Raw genomic sequence first — 25,381 nt, 5'->3', positions numbered from 1 at the left:
TAACAATTTAAGAGAAACATTGAAAGTTACTAATACTTACATTTCCTTAGTTATTCAAAAAGAAGCTACAGAAAACAAAGAACATTTACACTATCAAAGAACATCATCACTGACTAGCCTAGCATAGTCTAGCGTGAGTTTATGCACTTTAAAAAACACTCCTGGTACCATAAGTTACATCATTGTATGATGCATAAATCTCTTACCCTTGATTTACACTGCACTCGTCTGCAGCGTGAAGGGGGGTATTCGCGTGCCGTGCTCTCCAAATGAGTTAATGTTCCATCCTCTCCAGTGCCCCCCTATAAATTTAAATGCCCACCGATGATGGGGCCCTGGCTCTAGTCAATGCTTGTGGAACCAAACACACCGCGGCAAGTTTCTGAAGTGCCCCAGAAGCGGTTCTCCGCACTGCATCACTAAAGTTAGGTGCCTAGTCTATTTTGACGGATAATAATAATAATGGTCTTACTATCAAAGGCATCAGCAAAACGCAATATCTCTGACAGTCATCGATACACGATACTATCGTCTGTCGGTACAACTCTACTCTGAGACACTTTCTTGGTGTTTCGCCTTTTTTTTTTTTTTTTTTTTAGCATAATCTCACTTATCACGAAATGAAAGTTTAAAGGGAAGACCTAATTATTTCAGGGGCCTTTTCACAAGTCCATTGTTTTTGAATTTCTGTTACTTTTTTCTACTATAATTTCACACTTTAATCAACAATTTGGTATTCCTTGTGTACTATTATCGTCTTTTATGCTAAGAAATAAGTCTCCTGACTGGTTTCATTGTTGTCAGCATTACGTCTGAGTATGATTTAGTGAGATATATAACATTTAATTGTCAAGAAATTATTTATCTTTAAAAGTTTTGGTTCAACATACATAGCTGTTGATCAAAACTTGCCTTAACCTTACAACAGAATTTTTTTGTTTGTTTTAACCTTCAGGAGGGTGTGTTCATTTTTGCAACACAATATTTTATCACTTTTATAAGAAAATTGTATTTTCTTGAATAATTTTAACATTCTTCTTTGGTAACTGATCAAGCATAACTTATCTATCTCTAAAGAACCCTAACATGTCTTCTAAGTGAAGAGTAATTGCTGAATTTGTCAAGTTTCAGAGGGGTTGTACTCATTTATGCTGTGCACTGTATATATAATGTGTGTGTGTACAATATATACACAATATTCAGATTAAAATTTCATTTTTTTTTATTTTCACTCAATTCACACTCAATTTTAGACACAGCTCAGGCATTCGGGGTGGTGGTGTTTCACTGCAGACACATGTTCCACAAGGAGTGTCTCCCATCCCCTGGAAACGTAAGTCTTCTGTAATCTTTATATATAACTGCTTTTCAAAGGTGAAGTAATTTTTGTAATCCACCTTAAAAGGATAGTTCACCCAAAAATGATAATTCTGTTGTTAATTACTCGCTTTCATGTCGTTCCAAACCTGTGAAACATTCGTTTATCTTCAGAACACAAATTTTTGATGAAATCCAACAGCTTTCTGACCCTGCATAGACAGCAACACACCTGACAAGTTCAAGGCCCAGAAAGACCATGTCCATGTGACATCAGTGGTTTAACCATGTTATAAAGCTACGAGAATACTTTTTGTGCACAAAGGAAACAAAAATAACTTTATTCAACAACTTCTTCTCTTCCGTGTCAGTTATTGACGCGCATTCACTAGTACCACAAAAAGCATTCTCGTAGCTTCTTAGGACTATTTTTAGGGATGTCCTAACTACCTTTCTGTGCTTTAAACATGTCAGTTGCGTTGAAGTCTGTGCAGGATCGGAAAGCTCTCGGATTTCAATATCTTAATTTGTGTTCCGAAGATGAACGAAAGTCTTGGTTTGGAATGATATGAGTATGAGTAATTAATAACAGAATTTTCATTTTTGGGTAACTATCCTAGATATTTGTAATTTTTTCTATTTCTAAGACAAGCTGCATTAAATGTTTGCTAGCATTCTGACCTGTGATAATGGCTCAACCAATGGCATTTATTGACGCAGAAATGACACTTCACATTTGAATCAGCCTGCTGCATTCAAACTTTGACCCTTTATTTTAGAAAAGGAGAAATGTTTACTATGCTTTTGCACTAGAAAAGTTGTTTCATGTCCCTTGACAGGTCCCTGGAATACAGTATTGTAACATCTGCAGTGCAAAGCGAAGAGGACCGGGCAGTGGCATACTGGAGATGAAGAAATAATAATCATTCCTACTAGTAGAATAAGAGTTATACAATTACCACTCATTAAAATCTGTTACGAATTACATAATCATGAAACAATCTTCCCTTGACTAACAGTATTTATTAATGCAAGCTTGTGATTGCTAGATTTTGTTTCATAAAAGAGCCAATAAAGCACTCCCATACTCTGTTGAAGTCTTTTGCCACAATTTTCCAAACAAAACATGTACAGCAGTGCATCACTGCCCCCCCCCTCCACAAAACCATAATTTACTACACCACCCTCATCAGCCCAGCAGTTTTGTCCATTCAAAAGAAAAACATGGTGAGTCTGTGGGGTTTTAAAAGTATAATCACAATAGCTAGATTGTTATTTGCAAACTAAATGTGTAAAGTTTAACATTGCAAAACAGTTCCACATCATCTTTGACCTCATCTAGCTGGAACTCATTTGACACGGCCAACTATTCACAGCAATGAACACAGCCTTTTACAGGCCACAGCTACAAAAATACACATCAAACCACAAACATGATATGAGATTAGAAAGGTTAAGCTTTAATAATGGTTTGTCAATCATGGAATCAAATAAAATGAGGAGAGGAACAGGGATGAAACGGTTAAAGGGACATTGTTAGAGAAAATCCATTATTCGCAAACTAGCGTAGAACTACATTCTCACAGAGGGATACGGAGGTGGTTTTTACTCCTCAGAGTGGTAAGAATCAAATCAAGCAGGATTTACCTGCAAAAATGACCAGGAAGTGCCTTCCAGAACGCTATTTTAACACATTCTCTAAATATATATCTATATATTTCTCTCCCATTACTTTCATAATTTTTTTTCCACAGTAAGGCCACTTTTAAAAAGTAAATTTGAAGACTTAACGCCTCTGTCGACAGATCTTGTGAATGGGGAGGGAAAAAATAGAATTTTCAAGTTTAAAGTTAAAACATTGACTTGCTCCTCTTTGGCCGGACTGGTGTTAATTCCTGCAGCCAATCAGAGCCCAGGACCTGGTCGACACGGTAACCACAGATATGTAACTGAGGTAGTCTCCACTCTCTAGTGCCCAAACCCAAAACTCCCATCTTTCTGTCATCACGATGTAACAAGAAAAAAATCCAATGATTTGGGAGCTATACTGATGTAGCGAAGAAAAAAAAAAACCCTCAGCAGTTTTTGTTTGTTTGTTTAATTCTCACCCAATGTCTTGAACTCCATCCTCAAAGTGGCTTATCTCAGGGTAGGCTGATGTCCAGTGGCTCTGCCGGCCAACCAACCCCATGAGGAAATCCACCGTAATAAACATTTGGTGCCTTGTTCTTTTGATGCAGTGTCATTCATCTTGGTGAACGGTGTCGTATAAAGCAGAATTTGAAATCTCAGTCAGTTCCTGTTGCTGCAGCCCGTTTGAATGCAGTTGATAAGGGAGGGCCTTTATCGGCCATGTCCGTGTGTGTATGGGAGGATTTTGATGGCTAAATGTGTCAAAATATGTTTGTTTGTGGGTGTCGCTTGACGGGGGTATACTAGGATGTTTGTGTATCGTTGTGTGCGTGCGTGCGTGCGTATGTGTGTGTGTATATGTGTGAAAATGGGCACAGACGTCTCCAGCTCGGTCAGGACTGCATCAGACAGCTGCAGGTCATTTTCCCCCTGCGAGTCTTACTGTACCATTGGCGGTAGGCGTGGGGGGAGGGAGGGGGAGATGGCTTTTATTTGTCCCCCAGGATGGCATACTGATTATCTAACTGTAGATGCTGCATGGAGCCCGGGCCTTCACCTTCTCTCGCCCGGGTCTTGTGCTTGACCACCTCGAAAGTTTTCTCCATCTCTCTGTCCCTACAACAACAAAAATAAAACACCAGGATTCAGGATTGGTTATGCTCAGATGGAATACTAGCATCTGTATTATTATAGCAAAACAATAATCAACGGCCCCTTGTACAGGATAAAATAGTTATTGCGGTATTTCTCCTGTAAATATAAATGTTATTATTTATTTATTTAAATTAATTTATTAAAATTAGCAAACACAATTAAGTTTGTAATTTCAGAAGTTTTAGGAACTGTAAATCATCAATAAAACAATAATTGTTGAGGGCAACAAAGTTACAACTTAATTACATTTTATTTATAATTTTTTAGAAATAATAATAAATGAAAACAGAGAACTAAAACTACACTAAATTACATTTTCTACTAAATGCATTTTCAAAAACCGAAAAATAATTTCATGTTCTGAAACATGGCATATTAGAAAAACATTTTAAGTAACACAGGATAACACTAAACTAGCTCATTCAATCAGAAATTTCAAAACTATCCTTCTTATAATGGCAGTTTGGTTATTTTAATATTATTTGTATTTTATTTTGTATTTTTGTATTTTATACTGCATTTTATTTATTATTATTTTGAATCAGCTTATATATATATATATATATATATATATATATAAAAGAGAGATTCCTAACATACTCTTGCGTACAAGGAAAAACATACCATTGCGTATGAGGAAAAACATACCATTCCTAACATACTCTTGCGTATGAGGAAAAATGAGGAAGGAAGCGAAAGGTACGTCTGATTAAGTGTACAGACTTTTAGAAGAGCTTGTGACTTACTTGCGAGTCTCCACGTGTCTGGCGGTGGAGAGGAGAGAGGGGAACTGGGCGTCACTGAAGATCTCTGGAGGCCCTTGAGTTGGGCCTCTCTTGGTAGTGGTTAACCGGGCCCCTGGGGGACGATACACGCCAGGTGCTTTGGGCTCAGGAACTTCAACTTCCTCCACTAACAGGAAATGAGGCACATTATTATTTAAGAACTCATCTCAACTAATATATCCATTCGTTGGGTATTTATACTAACACTGGAAACTTACCCGGAGCAGCTGAAGGGGGGCCGCTTGATTTATTCCAGGGTCCAGAGACTTTATCACCACTGACCAGGATGATTTCACCATCCTCACCCACTTCCTCCTTCTCGTACTCTTCCTCTTCCTTCTCATCACTGTCAGAAATTCAGACCAACATATAATTGAGTACTTTAATTACAGAGATGAGCTGTAACATAAATGAACTCAATACTTTAAAACAATTTAGTGTTAGCTGAAAACCAAGGTCCAAATTTAGTTTCTGAAAACATGCTTTCTGAAACTACTAAAAGGAAAAAAAAACATTATGAAATTAGAAATTACAAACTAGTCATGTTTACCTGAACTCCAGTAATGAAACTACTGGGAATATTTTAAATTAGGAACTGCCATATAGACAGAATAATATATGTTCAGTAGCATGAAATTCATTAGATGTCAGTTGTTTGTGCTTCACACCTCATCTGCATAGCCTGGAGTCGGAGCCCAGTGTAGTCCACCTCCTTCTGCTCAAAGTCCTTCCATTCCTCATCCTCCTGGAGTGACAGTTCAAGAAAAGAGAAGTGACACTTATGTGGAGTTTGATAAACTAATTTTTTGAATATTCCAGACAGCACAAGAACCAAGTTTATGCCTATTCTATACATTTACTATATATATTACTGGAACTACAATGTCAGAGTCAGTCACAGCATCTGGTTCCTCAGTGTATTGATTATCAATGTAACTTATAAATTAAGTCATGTAATATAATATATAAATGAAACCTCCATAACGGAAAGTAGGAGAGGCTAAAAGCATTTGACTTTATGGACTTTGATTAACGTAACTTAACCATAACTGTAAATCAAATATATGCACAAAGCAGCGCAGCACCTGAAATGTGCAACGCTCGTGTTTTTTTAATTAAATCATAACCTTCTGAAGTTTAATTGTCATATTTGTCCATATTGTGATTCTTGTGGTCCCCAAATTTAGGAATTCCTGAAATCATAATTAAGACTTTCTTGTAGAGCTGGGCAATACGGCAAAGAATTAAAATCTGTTTTTTTTTTTTTTTTTTTCTTTTTTTTTTTGACTGATTATCAATTTTCTACAATTTTGAACTAGTCAACTTGAAAGTGTAACTACAACATGATTCAAGTAACTTTTTCTTTATTAAACCTCTAGTTAAAGAAAATTCTATTCCAAGTGGACCTCATATAAAGTTATCAACATAATGTAAATTTTAAACAAATAACTTGTCTTTGCAGAAAATGTGCATGAACTACAACTACACCTTGAACAAACTCGTCTTATACATATGTTCAGAATTAATACTAGAAAAATTCTTTAGAAAATATCAAGTCAAAGTAATTCAAATTCAAGGTATAACACCAGTAGACTATTATTAACTATAAATCTTCTGTAAAAACAATGAACAGCAGCCTGTCACCATGATGCAAACATGAAATTACAGACATTCAGACAGTAGTAGTTCTTCACAGGTTTTTCTTAATAACTTGATTGTGCTGCTTTTCCATTGTTTCTTCTATGTAAACATGGACCCGTTTGACTGTTGCACTCACCTGCAGCATCTCATGCATTAAACGGCATTCTAAAAATATGGCGCTCAAGTTAAAAGTAGTTCAATCCTGTCTTCTTGCATGTTTTTTCTATTCCACTGCCTGCGTCACATCTTTGTCAAAACAAAAGCACATTCTGTATGATTGAAACCTAGCGATATGAGCGTGTCACACGTGAACGGTTAATCACGTGCACCGACATGCGGTTGGATTGTTCTTTTCTCTTTACTGTTTTCACTGGCATACTGTCAAACCGTGCAATAAAATCAGAAAAAATCACCCAGCCCTACTTTCTAATACCATTTAAGACTTTTTATGGCATTAAATGTTATACAACTAAATTTAAGACACTTTAAGACTTTTTAAGGACCCACGGAAACCCTGTAATTATTATATTACAGGAAAAAATCATAAAACTAAAAATCAACTTCGATTACATTTTTTACAATCACTAGGACTAATTTCTCATTACTTGAGTCACTTTTTCAAAACTCTGATCTTCACACAGTTCTCCAAACCAACTTTCAGATAAGTTAGTTTCACATCCAAAATGCACCCTTTTGTAGATGAATGGTGTAATGAAATTGAAAAACTAACAAATGCATAGGTGTTCAGCTACATCTAATTATTTTCATAGTACTTCATTTCAACATGGTATTACTGTGAAAATCTAACTTGCCAACTTCTGCAGTTTTGTATTGTTCTTGTACAAATCGATTAATTGTGAAAACAGTATGTAAATGTACAAATTGGCGTGTAGGCACATGTAGGCACACTCAGTGTCTCTGAGTGGAAAACGTATTCATGTAATGACTTAAGTTCCATCTAATTATATATGAGTGTGCATTAAGCTACATGGAGGAACATACTGCTGTTTATTAGGATTTAGATTGTGTCTTAGTTCAGTATGTTGCAGCCAGTGGTGTGCACAGACCTCCAGACTGTTAGCTAAATGTCTGATGCATATGGCACACAAAATTGAAAACACTTCAGTAGTTTTAAAGTCATCATCGGATTGGATGAATTCTGCAGGATTTCAAGGAGACGTGCGTGTCATGTTTTTTAATGCTCTGATCGGAAACAAGGATGCTGTCAAACGCCCTCATGAAAAAAGTATGTCATCATCTTTACAGCTGTGATGATGAGCGCTTACCAGGATCAACTAAATGCTGGGTTTCCAAAACCTACGTAAAGTTCACAAAAAGACTCTTTAAAATACATCCAAGAGTTTTACACACCGGTCTAATATTGTGGGGACATTTCCATGGCCATTCAAAGCAGCCATGGTTCCCAGACCTTCTACCGTTAGTCTGAAGGTCTGGCTAAGCAAGACTAAGGCAGATGAACATGAGCTTGCAGGGACAGGGTGTATTTGGACTAACTGACTAGAGAAGTCCTGCATATGTCATCACAGAGAAGCCTAGAGCCAGTTGCATAAACATAACGACCATGATAAGACTGTGTCTTAAGAACTAGTTTGACCAACTTTCAGTTTGCTAACGGATTCAAATTAAACTAATCTACCCTTTTGTAACTGACCTTAAAACACTATGAACAATACTGAAGAAAAAAAAAATTAGATGACTAAGTTAAGACCAGTCTTAGCAGTTTGCGGAATCAGCCCCTGGGCTTTTACTGGAAGGCCAAGGTATGACATTTCAATATTTGATTTTAATAAAACATAAGAAATTATGCAGCAGTACATCCCAAAACATGCCTACTCTTCTGTTACACACTCAGAAGCATGTACTTTTTCTTTTTAAAAAAAGACTACATACTTTTAGGAAACAGCTTAAGTGGGCAAATTAATGCAATGTGCAGGATTTAATTAAAGTGACCTGATGTCATTGTAGAAGTAAAATCATCCTACAAAATCAGCGTTCATTAGCACATTCTGTATTTGTACTCCTGTCTTACAGGAGAAACAAGCATATGGTGGAGTTGAAGTCTGCTGGAAGATTGATTCCCCATGCAATGAATGTCAGTTATAATGTCACATCACCCAACATACGTCACGACCAAATGCTGTTTCTATTTAAGGTTAACACCGAAGGCATGGTTCACATAAAAAATTACAATTTCGTCATCGTTTACACACCCTTATGTTGCTCCATTCACATAAGAAATGTTAGGCTGAATGACAGTAAAAGTCCATTCACTTGCATTGTACTGGGGTGGAAATGCAGTAGAAATAAATAATGACATAAGCTGTCAGTATCTAATGTTCTGCCAAAAAATCTGATTTTTTAAATTAAAAAGTCAGACTTAAATCTGAGAGTGAGTAAATGATGACAATTTGATTTTAATGTTAACTGTCAATTTAAGTAGCAGCTGTCAGAAACAAACACATGATAGCTTCTGCTCAATATCACATTTATTTTGTCTTTCTGAAGACAAAAGAAAAACGCACCATTAGTGTTATTTGCTTGTGTCGCAAAACCACGTAAACCGCCTGTTTAGACCACATTGCGCTTTTGGAACGTTTACGCGTTCTTTACACCTACAGTCGCTGTCTAGATAGGCAGCTCACTAGATTTTGTAACACAGCCCGTGTGTGTTGTTTGACTGTGCATTACCTTTTCCATCTGCGCGTCCTGACTCTCACTCTTCGTCGACTTCTCCTTCTCCTTTTTCGTCTTTTTCACCGCCATTGCGGTACCTCCGGTCGCCTGCTCCTTTCCCTTCCCCTTCTCCTTCTTTTTCTTCTTGTCGCGCTTAGCGAAGAAGTCATCCAGACTCTTCTCCACGCCGGCCGGAGCCACATCCGCCATCTTATCCCCAAATTTACTTCACTAAACACTAAAAAAAGCTTAGAAATGGTCAGATTAGCGTCTGTAAACGAGCTCTTGCGTGCGTGTCTGCCAGGTATTCCGTATGTTTCATGTGTATCCGCAGGTTAAAGGTGTGCTGCGAGCAGCATGACAGACTCACCAGCTGAAAAGTGTGACACACACACTCGCCCAATGCACCGGATAGTGTTGCTTCCGATCTGACCCGGATGGAAAAACGGCTTTGTGATTGACAGTTCTGCTATCCAATCGCTGAGCGGCAATGTTAGTTTTCGACCAATCTCATCGCAGGGTGAGTATTCTGCGCAGTGATTTTGCCGGATTGTGCAACTATTCGCTTTTAGTAGTTATACAAGACTTGTGGAGTAATTTAGTTAACGAATGAAAGAAAACATATTTTTACTGATAAATTTAGATATGCGGTGCCATTTTAAATGGCAAAAAAAAAACTAAACAGAAGAGACAGAATTACGGATATAATGTTAATAAATTATTGTGTTGAACGTGACATTGTGAATATAGAGACGTGAATATAGAATTATAAATAAAAACATGATACAACATTTTCAGATAATAACAGAAAATATATATTTAATGTAATATTTTATAGAATGTTTAGAGAATCTGCCAATAATAATAAAAAAAAAACTCAGAAAATCTGAATATTAAGGGTTGTAGGCCTTTCAGTGCCTTGCTTTAAGGCCCTTTATAAGAAGGGACTGTAAAAAGATGTTAAGATACTGTTATGAATGTAATGTTTTGCTGTGTAGCACAGGATTTTTTATTTATTTTTTATTTATTCTTTGAGGCACAGATCACATAAAGTTGTACAGGTTTTAATATTACGTAAATTTCTCAAATAACTCCACAGAACTTGCAAAACAAAGACTACAACACCTAACTGCATTCTAGCAAGCAGCTATGTGAACGAGAGGGTTTATAAAAAGACTACAAACATCTGTTGCCTTTTGAAAGACTATGAATGAATGATTGTCCCAGTTGTGTCACACCGAACAGCTTGTGAATAGAAAAGCTTCATTCAGCATACAGAGCAAACAAGGAAGATTCCAGAAACCTCTGACCCATTTAAATCGGGGGGAAACATTGGCACTTGTGCTCCACTTTGCTTTTTTTTTTTAACAGATTTTGCTTTAAATATTGACAAAAATCAACTACAGACTGAAGAAGCCTTTAAAGCCTTTTTATTTGTATTGCTCAGCAGTAAAAAGTACATTTTATGTGCTACAAAAGATTAGACATGATTCATAATATGCAAGAGCAATTTATTTTTGTCAGCTGAGCAGTTACCTCCATCTCCTTACATATCTAAAATTCATGCCAGCACAAAATAAATGGACGGAAACAATGAAAAAAGAAGTAAAAGAAAAGATCCATCTACAAAAACAACATTTATATAAAATCTGCTAAGCATACAGAAAAAAAAATGGAATATGTAAAGAAAAGATTATGATATGATCTTAAAACATGCTACCAACCTCAGTGGCATGTGTTCAAAGAAAGTACAAAATAAAATAGTTTCTCTGTATGTATTTATATCTAACAATTACACTCTATTACATCCAGTGATATCATTGACATTCATCTAAAAAACTGTACAATACAGCAGTAAGCACTGAGAATCAAAGAGAAATTCATTTTGGTCTCATTTATTCTCGTCAATGTTCACACAAGGGACAGAGATAGACAGACAAAACCACAAGCACACTCATTCACCCCTTCACTAAGAAAACATGTCTTCTAACAAAATATATATATATATATTTTAGCCAACCTGTGAAGCAATAGTAGTGCCATTTTCATCAGAGCATGACATAGCGAAAAAACAAATATAGTGGTTTAATAAAAAAACAAAAAATGCATTTCCACTACAGTTATACAGTATAATGCTTAGCCCTGCTTATGGAAGTTGAACACAAACACGCACAACATGAACAGATATGATGTGAAATGTGGAGCACAGTAACATTACCATACAAAGAGCTTTGTATGAGGCATTTCATTGGCATTTAAGCATTTTTCTCTACTTGCTTGTGCAACTCCGTCGACGTGAATGTAATTTTTAGGGTGTTTGAAACAACAAAATCTTGATAGAAACAAAATCCTGACATCTAAAGACACACATACACCTCATACACCTCAAAGATGCATGCAACAAGACATATACGCACACGAAAACATCTCAAACATCTAAGGAATGGGACAATTGTTGTTTTGTCTTTTGGCTGGTGACTCAACTGGGGACAAACCATCTCTGAAAGTCATGATTCATCCTCCATCAAATGCAAACAGGCAATCAACTCAAGTTCCTCCAAGAGGGAAGTGAGGGTTGCTGCAGTACCCACTGGATCCATTCCAGAGGCGTTCCAGAATCAATGCCCTTTACCCCTGCATCCCCTTACACACAGAATTCAAGTGCGGCAGGCTTTTTTAAGTAATCATATTAAGTGTTTTGGGTAACGTCACACAAGCATCCTTACACCACGCGTCAGGTTTCTCAGCACTCTGCACCACCAAAGCCACTGGGACATAAGAGCAACCACACTTATTGTTTTTATTCAAAAAAGACATAAAAACCCTTATCACAATGAAGCGTCGGTAGAAAATCCACATCAGAAAAATATGCAGGGGCTCCCCCTCATAGTAAATAGCATTTGTTCTTTTTTGTAATATTCTTTCAACTCCTTGAAACCAGTTTCATATATAAACCGCAGTCTCTGAAGGTTCACCACATATATGTATATATATATTTATTTATATATATATATTCTTAAAAAATGCGAGCAAATAAAAGGGACTAAAAAATCCTCAAAGATTTTTGTCGCCTTTTAATATAATGTGTTTAGATATCAGAAGCCTTGTCTCTGTTGATAAAGAGAGTCTCTTGGCAAAAGGGGTTAACCAGAACCACGCCGCTGTCGCTGTAGTCACCATTAGGGGGCAGACACGTCTCTTGTTCCTGAAACACACACACACACAAAAAATAACATTAGCACTGTATACTTGCTTTCATGCTAACTAAAGGCTAATGAGTGAGGGGCGTCTGATCCTACAAAGCTAAATACAGTTAAGGTGAAAGGAACACGTATTTTTTCAGGATCTATGTTCTTATAAAACAAATGTGCATTTCTATGGTGTAGTGATTGAGCTCTATCACCATGGAGACTGTGTGTATGAAATGAATGGGAGGAAATGAAGGAAGAAGCAGGGTAAATTGCACCTGTGCAGGAAGACAACTAATTATAAGGTTCTATATTCTAAGATGTTTTGTGTTTGGTCACACATATTAAATGGGATTCTTGTTCAAACATTCAACTTTCCATAAATCTATCTATCTAAAAACTGGTATACTACAAAAAAGTCAAAGTAGGATAAGATAAAATAGTCAACTGAAAACAATTACAGAGAGAAAAAACTAAAGACAAAGAAATAAAGGAAGGGAATGTATGTCTCTGTTGCTTCTCTAAGAGAAGTAAAGGGTGATTTGAAGACCTGTGGGTCACCGGCATCCCAAACATGATTCTTGTTCATCATCATCATCATCATCACACTCCTGTCAGAAAATGTCAGCGAGCAAGAACAAAAAGGTGGGAAAAAAGAACCATGCAGAGGTTGAATTGAAAAATGTCAGTGAAAGGATGACGGAAACAATCTCACATGTGGAAAAAAACGACTAGATACTAGTGAGAAAGAGAGAGAGAGATAGTTATGGTCTCTGAACACCAGGTGGCGATATGTAACGTGAATGGTAAATCATCCTACAGCACTTGCAGTTACCCCTAAGTGATTTTTTTTCCCCAAGCATACATTGTCTTTATTGCAATGATTACTGTTCATTTCATTATGATGTCCCGGCAATGACAAAGCTATTAGCCTAATATCTATATTTGTGCCATTCAGCTAGATATTTTATTCAGTTGACAATTCATAGAGTAAATCATATGAACAGATAAGCCTTTTCAGTTCATAAATGGAGTTAAATTGAAGGTTAATTGCTGTGAATGGTGAAGAACATTACTCAAAACTGCTAAAAAATATCTAGCAAACATTTTTCAGTTTTTGCTGGCTTTCATGCACATTTAAAGGAACACTCCACTTTTTGTTGAAAATAGGCTCATTTTCCAACTCCCCTAGAGTTAAACAGTTGAGTTTTACCCTTTTCGAATCCATTCAGCTGATCTCTGGGTCTGGCGGTAGCACTTTTAGCATAGCTTAGCATAGATCATTGAATCTGATTAGACGGTTAGCATCTTGCTCAAAAATGACCAAAGAGTTTAAATATTTTTCCTGTTTAAAACTTGACTCTTCTGTAGTTACATCGTGTACTAAGACCGACGGAAAATGAAAAGTTGCAATTTTCTAGGCCGATATGGCTAGGAACTATACTCTCATTCCGGCGTAATAATCAAGGAACTTTGATGCTGTACATGGGTGCAGCAGGGCGCAATGATATTACGCAGCGTCTGGAAAAATATAATTACGCCTACATGCTAACAGTCTATTCAGATTCAATAATCTATGCTAAGCTATGCTAAAAGTGCTACCGCCAGACCTGGAGATCGGCTGAATGGATTCGAAAAAAGTAAATTTCCACTGTTTAACTCTAGGGGAGTTGGAAAATGAGCCTATTTTCGAAAAAGTGGAGTGTTCCTTTAAAGGGGTGGTCTAGCGACTTTTTGTGAATTCTTGATTGTGTTTATAAGGTGCAATGTAAAGTGTACAGGGTTTATGTAAATTTAAGGGTGTTTGATGTCACTAACCCAGGAAGTAGCTTGCTGTAGTCCCTACCAGCTGTTTGTTAGGCCTTAAAAAGCGAATTCTATAAAAGACAGTTTCTCCCTTTGTAGCTAAAGTTAAAAAGGTGAAATCAGATGGTGCCAATAGCCTTGCGGGCAGCGCACCGACATACAGAGCTGTTGCGCTCTGGGTGTCTCGTGTTTGAATCCTGACTCAAGGATCCCACCCCCCCCTCTCTTCCACTTCACTTCCTGTCAATTTCGATCTGTCCTGTCACAATAAAGGCAAAAAAATGCCAAAAATAGATAACAGATAGAAATTGTAAACTATGACCCCTTTAAATAGACAGTATACAGCAGGGGTGGTGAATGTCACTCCTGGAGAGCTGCAGCCCTGCACAGTTTTGCTTCAACCCTAATTAAACACACCTGAACAAGCTAATCAAGGTCTGAAGAGATAATAGAAAGCTACATGCAAAAGAAATTTTATCAGGGTTGGAGCTGAACTCTGCAGGACTGCGGCTCTCCTGAACCAGAGTTCGCCACCCCTGGTAGAGAGAGATGAAGTAAAATAATGAAAAAAGGGAGAAACGGGATCAAGAAATGTTTTTGATATTCAATCTGATGTACATCACAATACAGAAGAAATTTGGCGCTACTGCCGTTAAAGTGCGACTTTTAAACACCAAAAGCAGTGGCTAATCCAGGTCTCTGTCAGTACCTCAGTCTCCAGTGATTGTATCTCGCGTGGGAGCTCCACAGCATGGCGGGTGAAGTAATCCATGGTGATGGCATCATTCCAGTAGCTCAAGTTGTTCTCCTGAGTAGCAGACTTCTTCTTTTTCCTCATACAGCATACGGTTAGCAGCACGGCTGAAGAGAAAAAGACATGTTAATATTCTATATCAAACTCTTTCTCATTTTAGACCATATCTGTGACTTCTGAATTTTGTATGATGTGTTTCAGAAAGTTGTAAGCAAAAGCCACTAAGCCACAAAGGGAATATTATGTTATCTTGTGTCTTTGGAAAAGTTTCTTTCTGTGCTGATGACAGAAAGTACAAGTTTCGAAAGCTGGAGGAAGTGTGATATTGGTTACTCACAGCATGAGGAGACAGGCACGCTAATGGCAAGAACCAACCACACAATGTCCATTTTGTCCAGGCAGATGGTGTTTTTTTCGGGAGGAGAACCCAGTGCAGGACCCGATTGGTTCCCGGACCCCCATGGGCCTTGCGTGGTGGCTGGGACCTGCCTGTTCATGTAGCTCCTGCTAGCTGTGGAGGGTGCCTCTGAAATGTTTGAATAATTCGCTGCAAGCCATGAGGCATCAGTGCTGTTGATAACATCTGTGGCACCATTTAAAGAGACAAGAGAATCAGTGGTCATATTAGTGGTTCCATTCCTGCCATCTTGGATTTCCACAACGTTTCCACTCTTCGCTGAAGAAGTGGGATTAGATGTTGTAACATGGTTGGAAGGCAGGGCTATAGCTGGGGGAGGAGACTGGATATTTTGTGCCAAAGCTCCTGTCACCGTTTCCAACGAGAGAGTGGGATTCTCCACTGAAGACACGTCGCGCGATGTAATGGTATGGTGCGAAGCTGCCTTATTTGTGTTCTGCCCTCTATGTTCTGATGGTGAATGTTGAATAGGCTCCTTCACTCCCATCTCTTCAGTGTCTGAGGTCCCCGAAAGGCCCTCAGCACCAGGGGCCACATTACTTTCAGTCCCTGAGAGAAAAGAATGACCCGAGCCAGAATTTGTGGCTTGGTTTCCACTGTCCGACCCATTAGCACTCATCTGATTTCCATGAACCAAACTTGAAGGCTCAAACTGGTTCGCTGGCTTTCTACTGATTGTACTCGGCTTGTCTGTATTAGTGCTAAAGTTCTGGTCTTGGGTTTTAATGGTTAAAAACCCAGAGCTTGTTCTATTGAACATACTTCTAGAGGTCAGTTGGGGTGCTTCTGCGTCTGGAAGAGAGACTCTAGGTAGTGCCTGATCCCTGGGACCAAAAGGATGCACCCTTACTGTTGTTGTCTGAATTATGGCAGATGGTACAGTGTTCTTCGGTGTCTGGAATGAGTGGACAGTAGTGGGTCTACTGATGGCTTCTACAGAGGCCAGTGACTGGTTGTGCAGATCCCCAGTTCTGGAACCCTCCTGCCAGCTCAAGGGCCTCGGTGAGAGGGTGGCGGGGGTTCTGCTGCTCGTTGACATGGGGGCAAGGTCCAGAGGGGTTTGGCTGGGGTGAAGCTCCTCTGCGGAGAACACCAGCCCAACTGGCACAGACAGAATCAGCAGAACACCTGAGAAAGAAAAACAGGCCATGAAAAGAATGCGAACATAATGCTCAGCACACATATAGCACCAAGGAAACTTTTACTTCAAGCTTAATTTACTCCATAATGAGGTTCTTACATTCAAGTAACAATCTTAGCTGGGCAGCTTGATTAAAATCTGATGAGCTTTAATGAATGCTGGTAAGGTTAGAGCATCTGCATGACATCATCAAATGTGAACCGGCCTAGACTCACGGTTCAAAATGATGTCTTATGGCACTACTGCATGCACAAAAACCATACAACTACCTTCTAAGACACCTGATGATCAGAGTGAGGTCATTGTTTCATCTGCATGCCATTTTAGTTGCTATAGAAACCAAGATTCAGCTCTTAGAAGGTGAAAGGCGGTGAGAGATGAGAGAACAACATCACAAACAGTATCAAGGAGACAGAGAGATCTGAGTCAGTTCAACACCAGCTACTAAGCAATTGTCATTGTTGTAGGTGTTCAAAATTTGATTGACATTGATTATGTGAAATGTGTTTCATGCTTTATGCTCAGAACCCTTCAAAGCCTCTGTTTTATCCAGTAATACTGATTTAAAAGGCTAATCACCCTTAAGTCACGCTGAAAGAAAAACATGACACCACTGCTGTACATTTACAGTGCATAGCTGTGCATTTGTTGCTGCTGTAAAGTAATCCACCCCTTCTGCTCACCAAAATTACATACTCCCAGATATTTCACCCACAAGATGTACAGCACCAGCAGGGGCTAACTTGACAATGCTAACTAGCAAAAGGAAAATTTAGCATGCAACTAATACTAGTATGGGAAAAAGGCTATACAATGGGTTTAACAATTAACAACCTTAAATTGTACAATTATCCAGTTGCATTCATCAACATTAGACAGTTTTTGAGTAAATTTTAGTGAATGGTATACATTTTTTCTACCAACCAAAAGTTGCCCATGCTGAGTAAGCAGTGAAGAGAGATAAACAGTGTTTCATTCAAGTGCTAATGCTAATTCTATTTTACCATATCAAACACAAGCATGCCCATGCTAGAAACCTACATGGCTATGATGATAATATGACCATGCTGATTTCAAAGTTTGCTACCGCAGTCCATAAGCGTAGACAGTATTTACCGTGTCCTGTTTTTTTGGAATCAAAAGAAATTACATCTAACACCCAGCCTTGCCAATCCAACACAGCATTAATAAAACATCACCCTGTAAATAAAACATGAATCGTTGCTTATTTTACAACAAAGTGGCGCGTTTAGATCAGACACGAGCTCTTAAGCTCTCTCCCCTCAGCACACATCCTCAACAGACTCCCAGAGCGTTTAACAAGCCATGGATCTGAAGTTTCACACAGCCACTGAAATCATCTGAACATGAGCTCCCTGGTCCAATGTAAACACACTGCTGTCCTATTAGCAAAGTCATGTTTTAGAATTTATCAAATCAAAAATATTAAAAGAGTCTTGTCTGTTCCCTCTCATTTGTACTGGTATTTTGGATGATAGGTAAAAAATTGTGTTATATCAAACATGAGAAATCGCACATAGGAAATCAGAAGCCAAAAAATTATTACAGATAAATTACTAGCATACTAGCATGCTAGCTTTTTGCTACAAATTCTGCCATAAGGAATAGCATACTAGTATAGAGGGTTTGCACTTACGTCACAGTTTGGTCAGTTATACGGATGGCCGGCCATATTGGTGATACTCGGATGTAAACCACAGCATTTTATGGTTAAAGTACTATTGAATACGTTGTTCTGCTAATTTGTACTGTCTAAACCATGGAAAAAAAACAGGTGGAAGCTGCTAAATTATATAGTATTATATAGACTTACTAAGCAATATTTTGACAAACTAAAGTTAATAGGTAGTAAAGATACTTACGAGCAGTGTTAATTAAGAAATTAGCCTAATATTTCACATACCTGACAGGAAATGAAAAGAGCAAACATGAATATTGTCAACATTCCTGCCCTGGAAATTCTGGTTCAGTTTGGCCAACTACAAACGCCTTTTGTTCCTCAGACAACTTTTGGCAGTCTGTAGTACTCCAAATGTTTTTCCCAGTTTGAAACACAGTCAGTACAGCCCAAAACATAATAACTGACCATTTTCAGCAGCAATAATCAACAAAATTTGCGAGCTCCGTTTAGTTCAGTGGCATTGTTTATGTTTAGTGCGGACACTATGGCTGATCAAAGATGCTTTTTGAAAACACTCTATATAGTAGAATATAGCATATATATTAGCATATATAACATATTAGCATACTACTCTTACTATTGAATAGTAAATTAGCATAATTAATATAATATATCATGTATACTGGAATGTGTTACATAATAGCATGCTACTCTTACTGTTTCTACTATATGGAATAGCATAGCATAGCATCCCTGTTGAAAAAAACAGCATATGCTGGTTAACTAGGTTTTGAAGCATGGATGCTGGTTTTAGCTAAGCTGGTCCTTAGCTGGTTTAAACTTGTCCTTAGATGGTCATGTGCTGGTCCTAAGCTGCTCCAGGGCCATCCTGCTCATACCAGCTTCAAAACCTACCTAACAAGCATATGCTTTTTTTTTCAACAGTGATATGTAGCATAGCATATGTACTACTATATATAGCATACAAGCATGCTAATATTAATATTTCTGCCATATGGAATAGCATGCTGCCATCCCTGTTGAAAAAAACAGCATATATTGGTTAGGTAGGTTTTGATGCTGGGGTGCTGGTTTTAGCTGGTCCTTTGCTGGTATATGCTGGCTCTTTGCTGGTCCTTAGCTGGTTTAAGCTAAGAACCAGCATAAACCAGCGTATTGATTGTTTTTTTTTTTTTTTTTTTTTTTTTTTTACTACAAATACCATGGTTAAACTATGGTTAGTGCAGCAAAATCATGGTTAATTTCTGGTTGCCATGGTTTAACTATAGTAATGTTTTTTTTTTTTTTTTTTTTATTTGTAGTAAAACCATGGTTAATTTTCGTAAGGGCTGGTATACTAGAATGCTACTCTGGATTCACATTCTAGCATGCATTTCATGGTATTACATAGAATTTCTCTCTATCCAGATTCCATAAGTAATAATTTCAAATCATTTGACAGACATAATTCTAAATATTAATTTCTGCTCTCTAGCTTCAAAGATTTGGTAGCCTACTACTATGGCAATCTTTTTAAAATCCAGAACTTGAGTATACTGACTCCCATAAATGGCATAACGTCATCCAATCAGATTGTACCTGACAATTTTAGGAAGTTCTAGCATCTTTTGCTGGCAATTCCTTACGAAAATTAACCATGGCTTTACAACAAATAAAACCAAATGGACGTTTTGCAACACTAACATTTGTAGTAAAACTGTGGTTATACAAATGGTAGTCAATACTCCAAAAAAAACATGGCTACTGTACTTTTACTATAATAAAACCATGATCAGTTTTCGTACGGGATATACCTCAGACCTTCAGTGAACAGACTGTGGGCTGTCTGTGCGTGTTCTGTCTGAGTCTTATATTAAGACTATTGTTTAATAGAAAACCAAGAAGGATGCTCCAGGAACATGTCCAACTTGAGTAAATCACGTTAATCCCTAAGTGACGTACACTATGTGTGTGGTTGTACGTGTGTATGAATGGAAGCCAGAAACAAAGAGAAAGAATTTGTCATACTAGTGTTTTTTTGTTTTTTTGCTTTTAAAAACACTGGCCTTACCAAGGTTACCTCCAATCTATCAATGAATGACTCACTCTCTAGTGACATTTATGCTAGCACACAAACACACACTCACTCCTGTGACTCACAGTGTAATAGTGAGTGGGAGGCAGAGGAGGACAGCACATAATACATCACAGCACTGGGTGAAAACACACACTGGATACTTTCCAAGATGAGCACTGGACCATAAGGGACATGTGGGAGTTACTTCAACTACAGGCACTTGTAATGTCTCAGGGGTTGATTTTTATTAAAACTAACAGATAATAACTATTGCCATTACTCCAGTCGTCAGTGTCACAAGTATAGTAATACCAGTACATCTTGTGGGGACATTTTTAGGTTTCCATGAGGTAACAAGCTTATTATTAAGCAGAATGAAGTGTTTTGAAAATCTAAAAATGCAGAAAATGTCCTGTAAGGGGTGGGTTTAGGGGTAGAAAATACAGTTTGTACAGTATAAAAATTACGCATATGGAGAGTCCCCATAAAACATGGAAACCCGACATGTGTGAGTGTGTGTGTATATTGATCAATGTCACATACAGCATCCAAAGTATGTGTGTGCGCATGTACTGTCTGGATCAGAGAGGTGTAATTAGCCAACACAGCAGCTCTCTGTTGATGGAGTCTAACCAGGTCTAATGCAGACAGAAAGGTCTGACCCCCTCCTTCACATAAAAACAGCAGTGGTGTTTGCAGTGAAAGCAAATTGAAAACCAGCCTGATAGAGAGTCCTGCAAAAAAAGTGCACACTTTAATGAACATTCATTATGTAACGGAGTAAATGGAGGAGAAGTGTGAAGAAAAAAGAGTGGCAGGACACACACAGGACTGCACAAAAAAGACTGAGAACATGAATAAAACGAAGAATGTAAAATGGAAAAGGCATATGCAAAAGTTCTTTGTTATTCTGCAGCAGATAAATTAGTTTGACAAGCTAGAGCTTGCACATGGAATGATTAACATTGCAATAATTGCTTTCTCTGTTTCGGTGCTAAAAAATGACTTCATTACAAAATTACATGCACTGCAATCTGCTGATTTAAAACATAACATTCAGAGATGGATGGGTGGTGGAGTTGTTCTTTGACACAGTTTTTGTTTGGGGTCTTTCATATTTTGGTACTTTCTTATAAAAAATGGATAAACTTTTATCATCATTCTGTTATTCTGTGTCAAGCTTTGGAGAAAGGGTTGCTGGGTATTAAGGTTATATTATCACCCTTAAATTACTTTTTGATTTATGATGAAGACAAGCTCTATTCATTAGCTCATTGAGAAATTGATGGTGGAAGTGGAATTTATGCAGTAAACACTCTAAATTAAAATTATTTCGAATGTTTAAGTAGCCTGTGACTTTCCTTAAGTCCTACATAGCTGTGACATTCATAAATCAGATGGAAAGATCCCTCCTGCACACTGTGATCCTTGAACTGTCTGCGAGTCTCTCACATTACAGCTCCAGATACTGAGATCTCAAATGGCCTCGACAGATTGCATGGGTTTACAGCGTATCTTCCCATCCATCATTCAATATTACACACTAACTTCACCTCCGGAGACAACGAGCCAAGATGGCATCTGCAGTATGAGGCTGCTACAGTGTTGAAAGCCACAAGTGAAACAAATAGGAGCAAAAATGCTATGCTAAATTTCTAAGTGCTAAAATCTCATAACTGACCTCAATGCACAAAGTTTTAATATGTTGAAATGACACATTGACATTACACTATAAGTATATAAGTACAATATAAGTCATATGTCATATATGAACTATACTACCAGTCAAAAGTTTTTGAACAGTAAGATTTGTAATGTTTTTTTTCAAAGAAGTCTCTTCTGCTTAGCAAGCATGCATTTATTTGATCCAAAGTACAGCAAAAAGAGTAAAATTCAGAAATGGATTTACTATTTAAAATAACTTCTCTATTTGAATATATTTTAAAAATGTAATTTATTCCTGTGATTTCAAAGCAGAATTTTTAGCATCATTACTCCAGTCACATGATCCTTTCAGAAATCATTCTAATAATCTGATTTGCTGCTTCTAAAAAACATATATTATTATTATTATGTTGAAAACAGCTGAGCAGAATTTTTTCAGGTTTCTTTGATGACTAGAAAGTTCAGAAGTACAGGATTTATCTGAAATAGAAATCTTTTGTAACATAATTGTCTTTATCATCACTTTTAATAAATTTAAAGCACCCTTGCTAAATAAAAAGTATTAGTTTCCATAATTTCTTTCTTTCATCAAAGAATCCTGAAAAAAACATACTACAATATTTAAGTATTGATAATAATAATAAAAAATATTTCTTGAACAGCAAATCAGCATATTAGAATGGTTTCTGAAGGATGATGTGACACCGAAGACTAGAGTAATGAAGGTGAAAATTTAGCTTTGATCACAGGAGTAAATTGTATTTTAAAATATACTCAAATAGAAAACAGCTATTTTAAATAGCAAAAATATTTCAAAATTTTACAGTTTTTGCTGTACTCTGAATCAAATAAATGCATGCGCGGTGAGCAGAAGAGACTTCTTTAAAAAAAAACTTACTGTTCAAAAACTTTTGACTGGAAGTGTACTTTTGCTGAATTATGTTCTTTATGGTGCTCTCTATAGATAGATAGATAGATAGATAGATATTCAAAAAGTCCTAATCAATCAAACCAGGATGTCCACCAATCTGTAGAGCACATATCTGTGGATGTCTGTCAAAATTGCAAAGGTAATCAGTCCTACAAAAACTCTATACTTGCTGGTTTTGGTCATCCCATCTTTTGTAGTGCCTTATACAGACACGTGGCACTCTGTGGTACAGGGAAGAATGGAAATCTGCATGTGTGGCAGGAACTTTAAATGAGCTCCAGTTCACTACTGCACACAAGAACCATTCCAATCTAAGGAACATCCGAAAATAGGACACAATAGCAGACATCAGCATTAATGCTTTGCTGGGTGCACACATGCAGCAGAATGGAGACATGTCCACTCTACATGATGAGCACCCAGTGGAAAATTGAACAAGCTTCTCTGTAGCGAGAAGCACATACTAAACACTGGTACACAGTGACAAACTGGGCACTGAGTCAAGCAGAAAATGCAAAAGGAAGATGCAGGAAAAAGAGCTATTCTGGGTGTTTAGCCAAAGCATTGATTAGCACAGTGCTTTGCTGAGATACTCAATAACTGGCAATTCTGGCGGTTTCCCAAAAGAACAGTTGTAAACACTGTTCTTTTGGTAATGAACCTTTATATCCTCCCTCGACCCTTCAGTCTTCCATAAATGGTGTTTAATCTCTGTCACATTAATTGGTCTGGGACACCAGCTAAAATTAGTATTCTGCAGTGGGCTACGCCTTTAGCCTTGAGACAAAAGTCTAACAAGCTATTACGTAAGATGCAGAAACCTTCTAAGTTTACACCTGGTGTTAACATCCGTATAGGGAAAGAGTAATAAAATTTGATTTTCTGTACCTTAAATACAGAAAATAAAGAAAAAATAAAATAAAATAAATACACTACTAACACACACACACACACACACACACACACACACACACACGTTTGTTTTTGTGAATTGTGGGGACTTTTCATAGACTTCTATAGATACAATATTGTCTATCCCCTATCCCAACCCTAAACCTACCCCTTACAGAAAACATGTTTGCATCATTACACTTTCAGTCATTACATTTTCAGATCATTTACTATTTTTAATAATTTTTTAACATTGTGGGGACTGCAGGCCACTTTTACTACTTGTGGAGACATTTGGTCCCCACAATGTAGCAAAAACAAGTACACGCACACACACACACAAACACACACACAAAATAAAACAAAAAGTTTGGGGTCAGTCTGATATTTTCTGTTTTTTTTAAGGAATTACATTTATTTTGCAAGGAGGGATTAAACTGATTAAAAATATTTAAAAATACAGTAAAGACATTTATAACATTACAAAAGATTGCAATTTCAAATATATGGGTTTTTTTTTTTTAACTTTAATTTTTTCAAAGAATTCCAAAAAAAAAAAAAACACACATCACAATTTCCACAAAAATATTAACACAACTGTTAAACATTAAAATGTTTCCTGAGCACCAATCATTAATCAACATATTAAAATTTCTGAATGATCACATGACACTGAAGACTGGAGTAATGGCTGCAGAAATTTCATTTAATTTTAAAATATACTGAAGTACACTACCAGTCAAAAGCTTTTGAACAGTAAGATTTTTAATGTTTTTTTAAAGAATTCTCTTCTGCTCACCAGGCCTGCATTTATTTGATCCAAAGTACAGCAAAAGCAGTTATACTGTGAAATATTTATATATTTTTATGTGATATATTTTTTTAAATTACTGTTTCCTATTTGAATATATTTTAAAATGTAAGCCATTTATTTAGTTTTGGTGAAGAAATTATGGAAATTAACACTTTTATTTAGCAAATAAGCTTGATCAAAAGTGATGATAAAGACATTTATAATGTTACACAGGATTTCAATTTCAGATAAATGTTGTTCTTCTGAACTTTTTATTTATCAAAGAAACCAGAAAAAATTCTACTCAGAATTTTCAACATAATAATAATAATAATTATTATTAATCTTTTTTGAGCAGCAAATCAGATTATTTGAATGATTTCTGAAGGATTATGTGACTGGAGTAATAATGCTGGAAATTCAGCTTTGAAATCACATGAATAAATTAAAATATATTCAAATAGAAAACAGTTTTTTATAAAAAAAAATATTTCAAAATTTTACTGTTTTTTTTCTGTACTTTGGATCAAATAAGTGCAGGCTTGGTAAGCAAAAGAGACTTTTTTAAAATAAACATTAAAATTCTTACTGTTCAAAAACAGTAAAATATAAAAAACAGTTCAAAAATACCAATAATATTTCACAATATTATAATTTTTACTTTAATCTTTTTATTAAATAAATGCAGCTTTGGTGACTGTAAATACTTCAAAACATTAAAAAATAAAAAATCTACTAATCCCAAACAGTAGTCAATTTTTCCTAATAAATAATGAATAAATGTTTTTCTCACCAGAATTGTAGTGATTAATGAGGTTTTAGTTTTATAATATTAGAATCTGTACCACACT

At 36.8% G+C, this 25,381-nt stretch overlaps 3 protein-coding genes across 5 annotated transcripts in view; 1 reads left to right on the top strand and 2 right to left on the bottom strand.

The window, feature by feature from the left end:
- vps41 (VPS41 subunit of HOPS complex) overlaps nt 1–2,464 on the top strand; it is a 33,928-nt gene extending 31,464 nt beyond the window's left edge. For both annotated transcript variants that reach the window (XM_051097940.1, XM_051097941.1), the window contains exons 28-29: nt 1,254–1,333; nt 2,157–2,464. In XM_051097940.1, coding sequence (XP_050953897.1) covers nt 1,254–1,333; nt 2,157–2,237 — 161 coding nt within the window. In that variant the 3' untranslated portion in view covers nt 2,238–2,464. The remainder of the gene's footprint in view (nt 1–1,253; nt 1,334–2,156) is intronic.
- A 292-nt stretch (nt 2,465–2,756) lies between these two features.
- Nucleotides 2,757–9,651, bottom strand: cdv3 (carnitine deficiency-associated gene expressed in ventricle 3). The gene is made up of 5 exons (XM_051097942.1): nt 9,240–9,651; nt 5,558–5,634; nt 5,108–5,235; nt 4,851–5,016; nt 2,757–4,065 (listed from the first exon to the last, which is right to left on the bottom strand). Exons 1-5 carry the CDS (start codon nt 9,432–9,434, stop codon nt 3,939–3,941), a joined length of 693 nt encoding a protein of 230 aa, XP_050953899.1. The 5' UTR covers nt 9,435–9,651; the 3' UTR covers nt 2,757–3,938.
- A 981-nt stretch (nt 9,652–10,632) lies between these two features.
- Nucleotides 10,633–25,381, bottom strand: part of tmem108 (transmembrane protein 108) — a 70,103-nt gene continuing 55,354 nt past the window's right edge. For both annotated transcript variants that reach the window (XM_051097939.1, XM_051097938.1), the window contains exons 3-5: nt 15,310–16,518; nt 14,928–15,079; nt 10,633–12,429 (exon numbers count right to left, since the gene is read on the bottom strand). In XM_051097939.1, coding sequence (XP_050953896.1) covers nt 12,313–12,429; nt 14,928–15,079; nt 15,310–16,518 — 1,478 coding nt within the window. In that variant the 3' untranslated portion in view covers nt 10,633–12,312. The remainder of the gene's footprint in view (nt 12,430–14,927; nt 15,080–15,309; nt 16,519–25,381) is intronic.

Source organism: Labeo rohita, chromosome 24 (assembly GCF_022985175.1).
Source record: "Labeo rohita strain BAU-BD-2019 chromosome 24, IGBB_LRoh.1.0, whole genome shotgun sequence".
NCBI classification, from domain to species: Eukaryota; Metazoa; Chordata; class Actinopteri; order Cypriniformes; family Cyprinidae; genus Labeo; species Labeo rohita.
This window is presented reverse-complemented; position numbering and strand designations above follow the sequence as displayed.

Excerpts from the sequence above, each read along its gene's own strand:
- cdv3 (XM_051097942.1), bottom strand. The coding sequence starts at position 9,434 with ATGGCGGATGTGGCTCCGGCCGGCGTGGAGAAGAGTCTGGATGACTTC. Across the intron at positions 5,017-5,107 it reads CCCCCCTTCAGCTGCTCCGG|TGGAGGAAGTTGAAGTTCCT; the intron begins GTAAGTTTCCAG and ends ATTTCCTGTTAG. Across the intron at positions 4,066-4,850 it reads AGACACGTGGAGACTCGCAA|GGACAGAGAGATGGAGAAAA; the intron begins GTAAGTCACAAG and ends TTGTTGTTGTAG.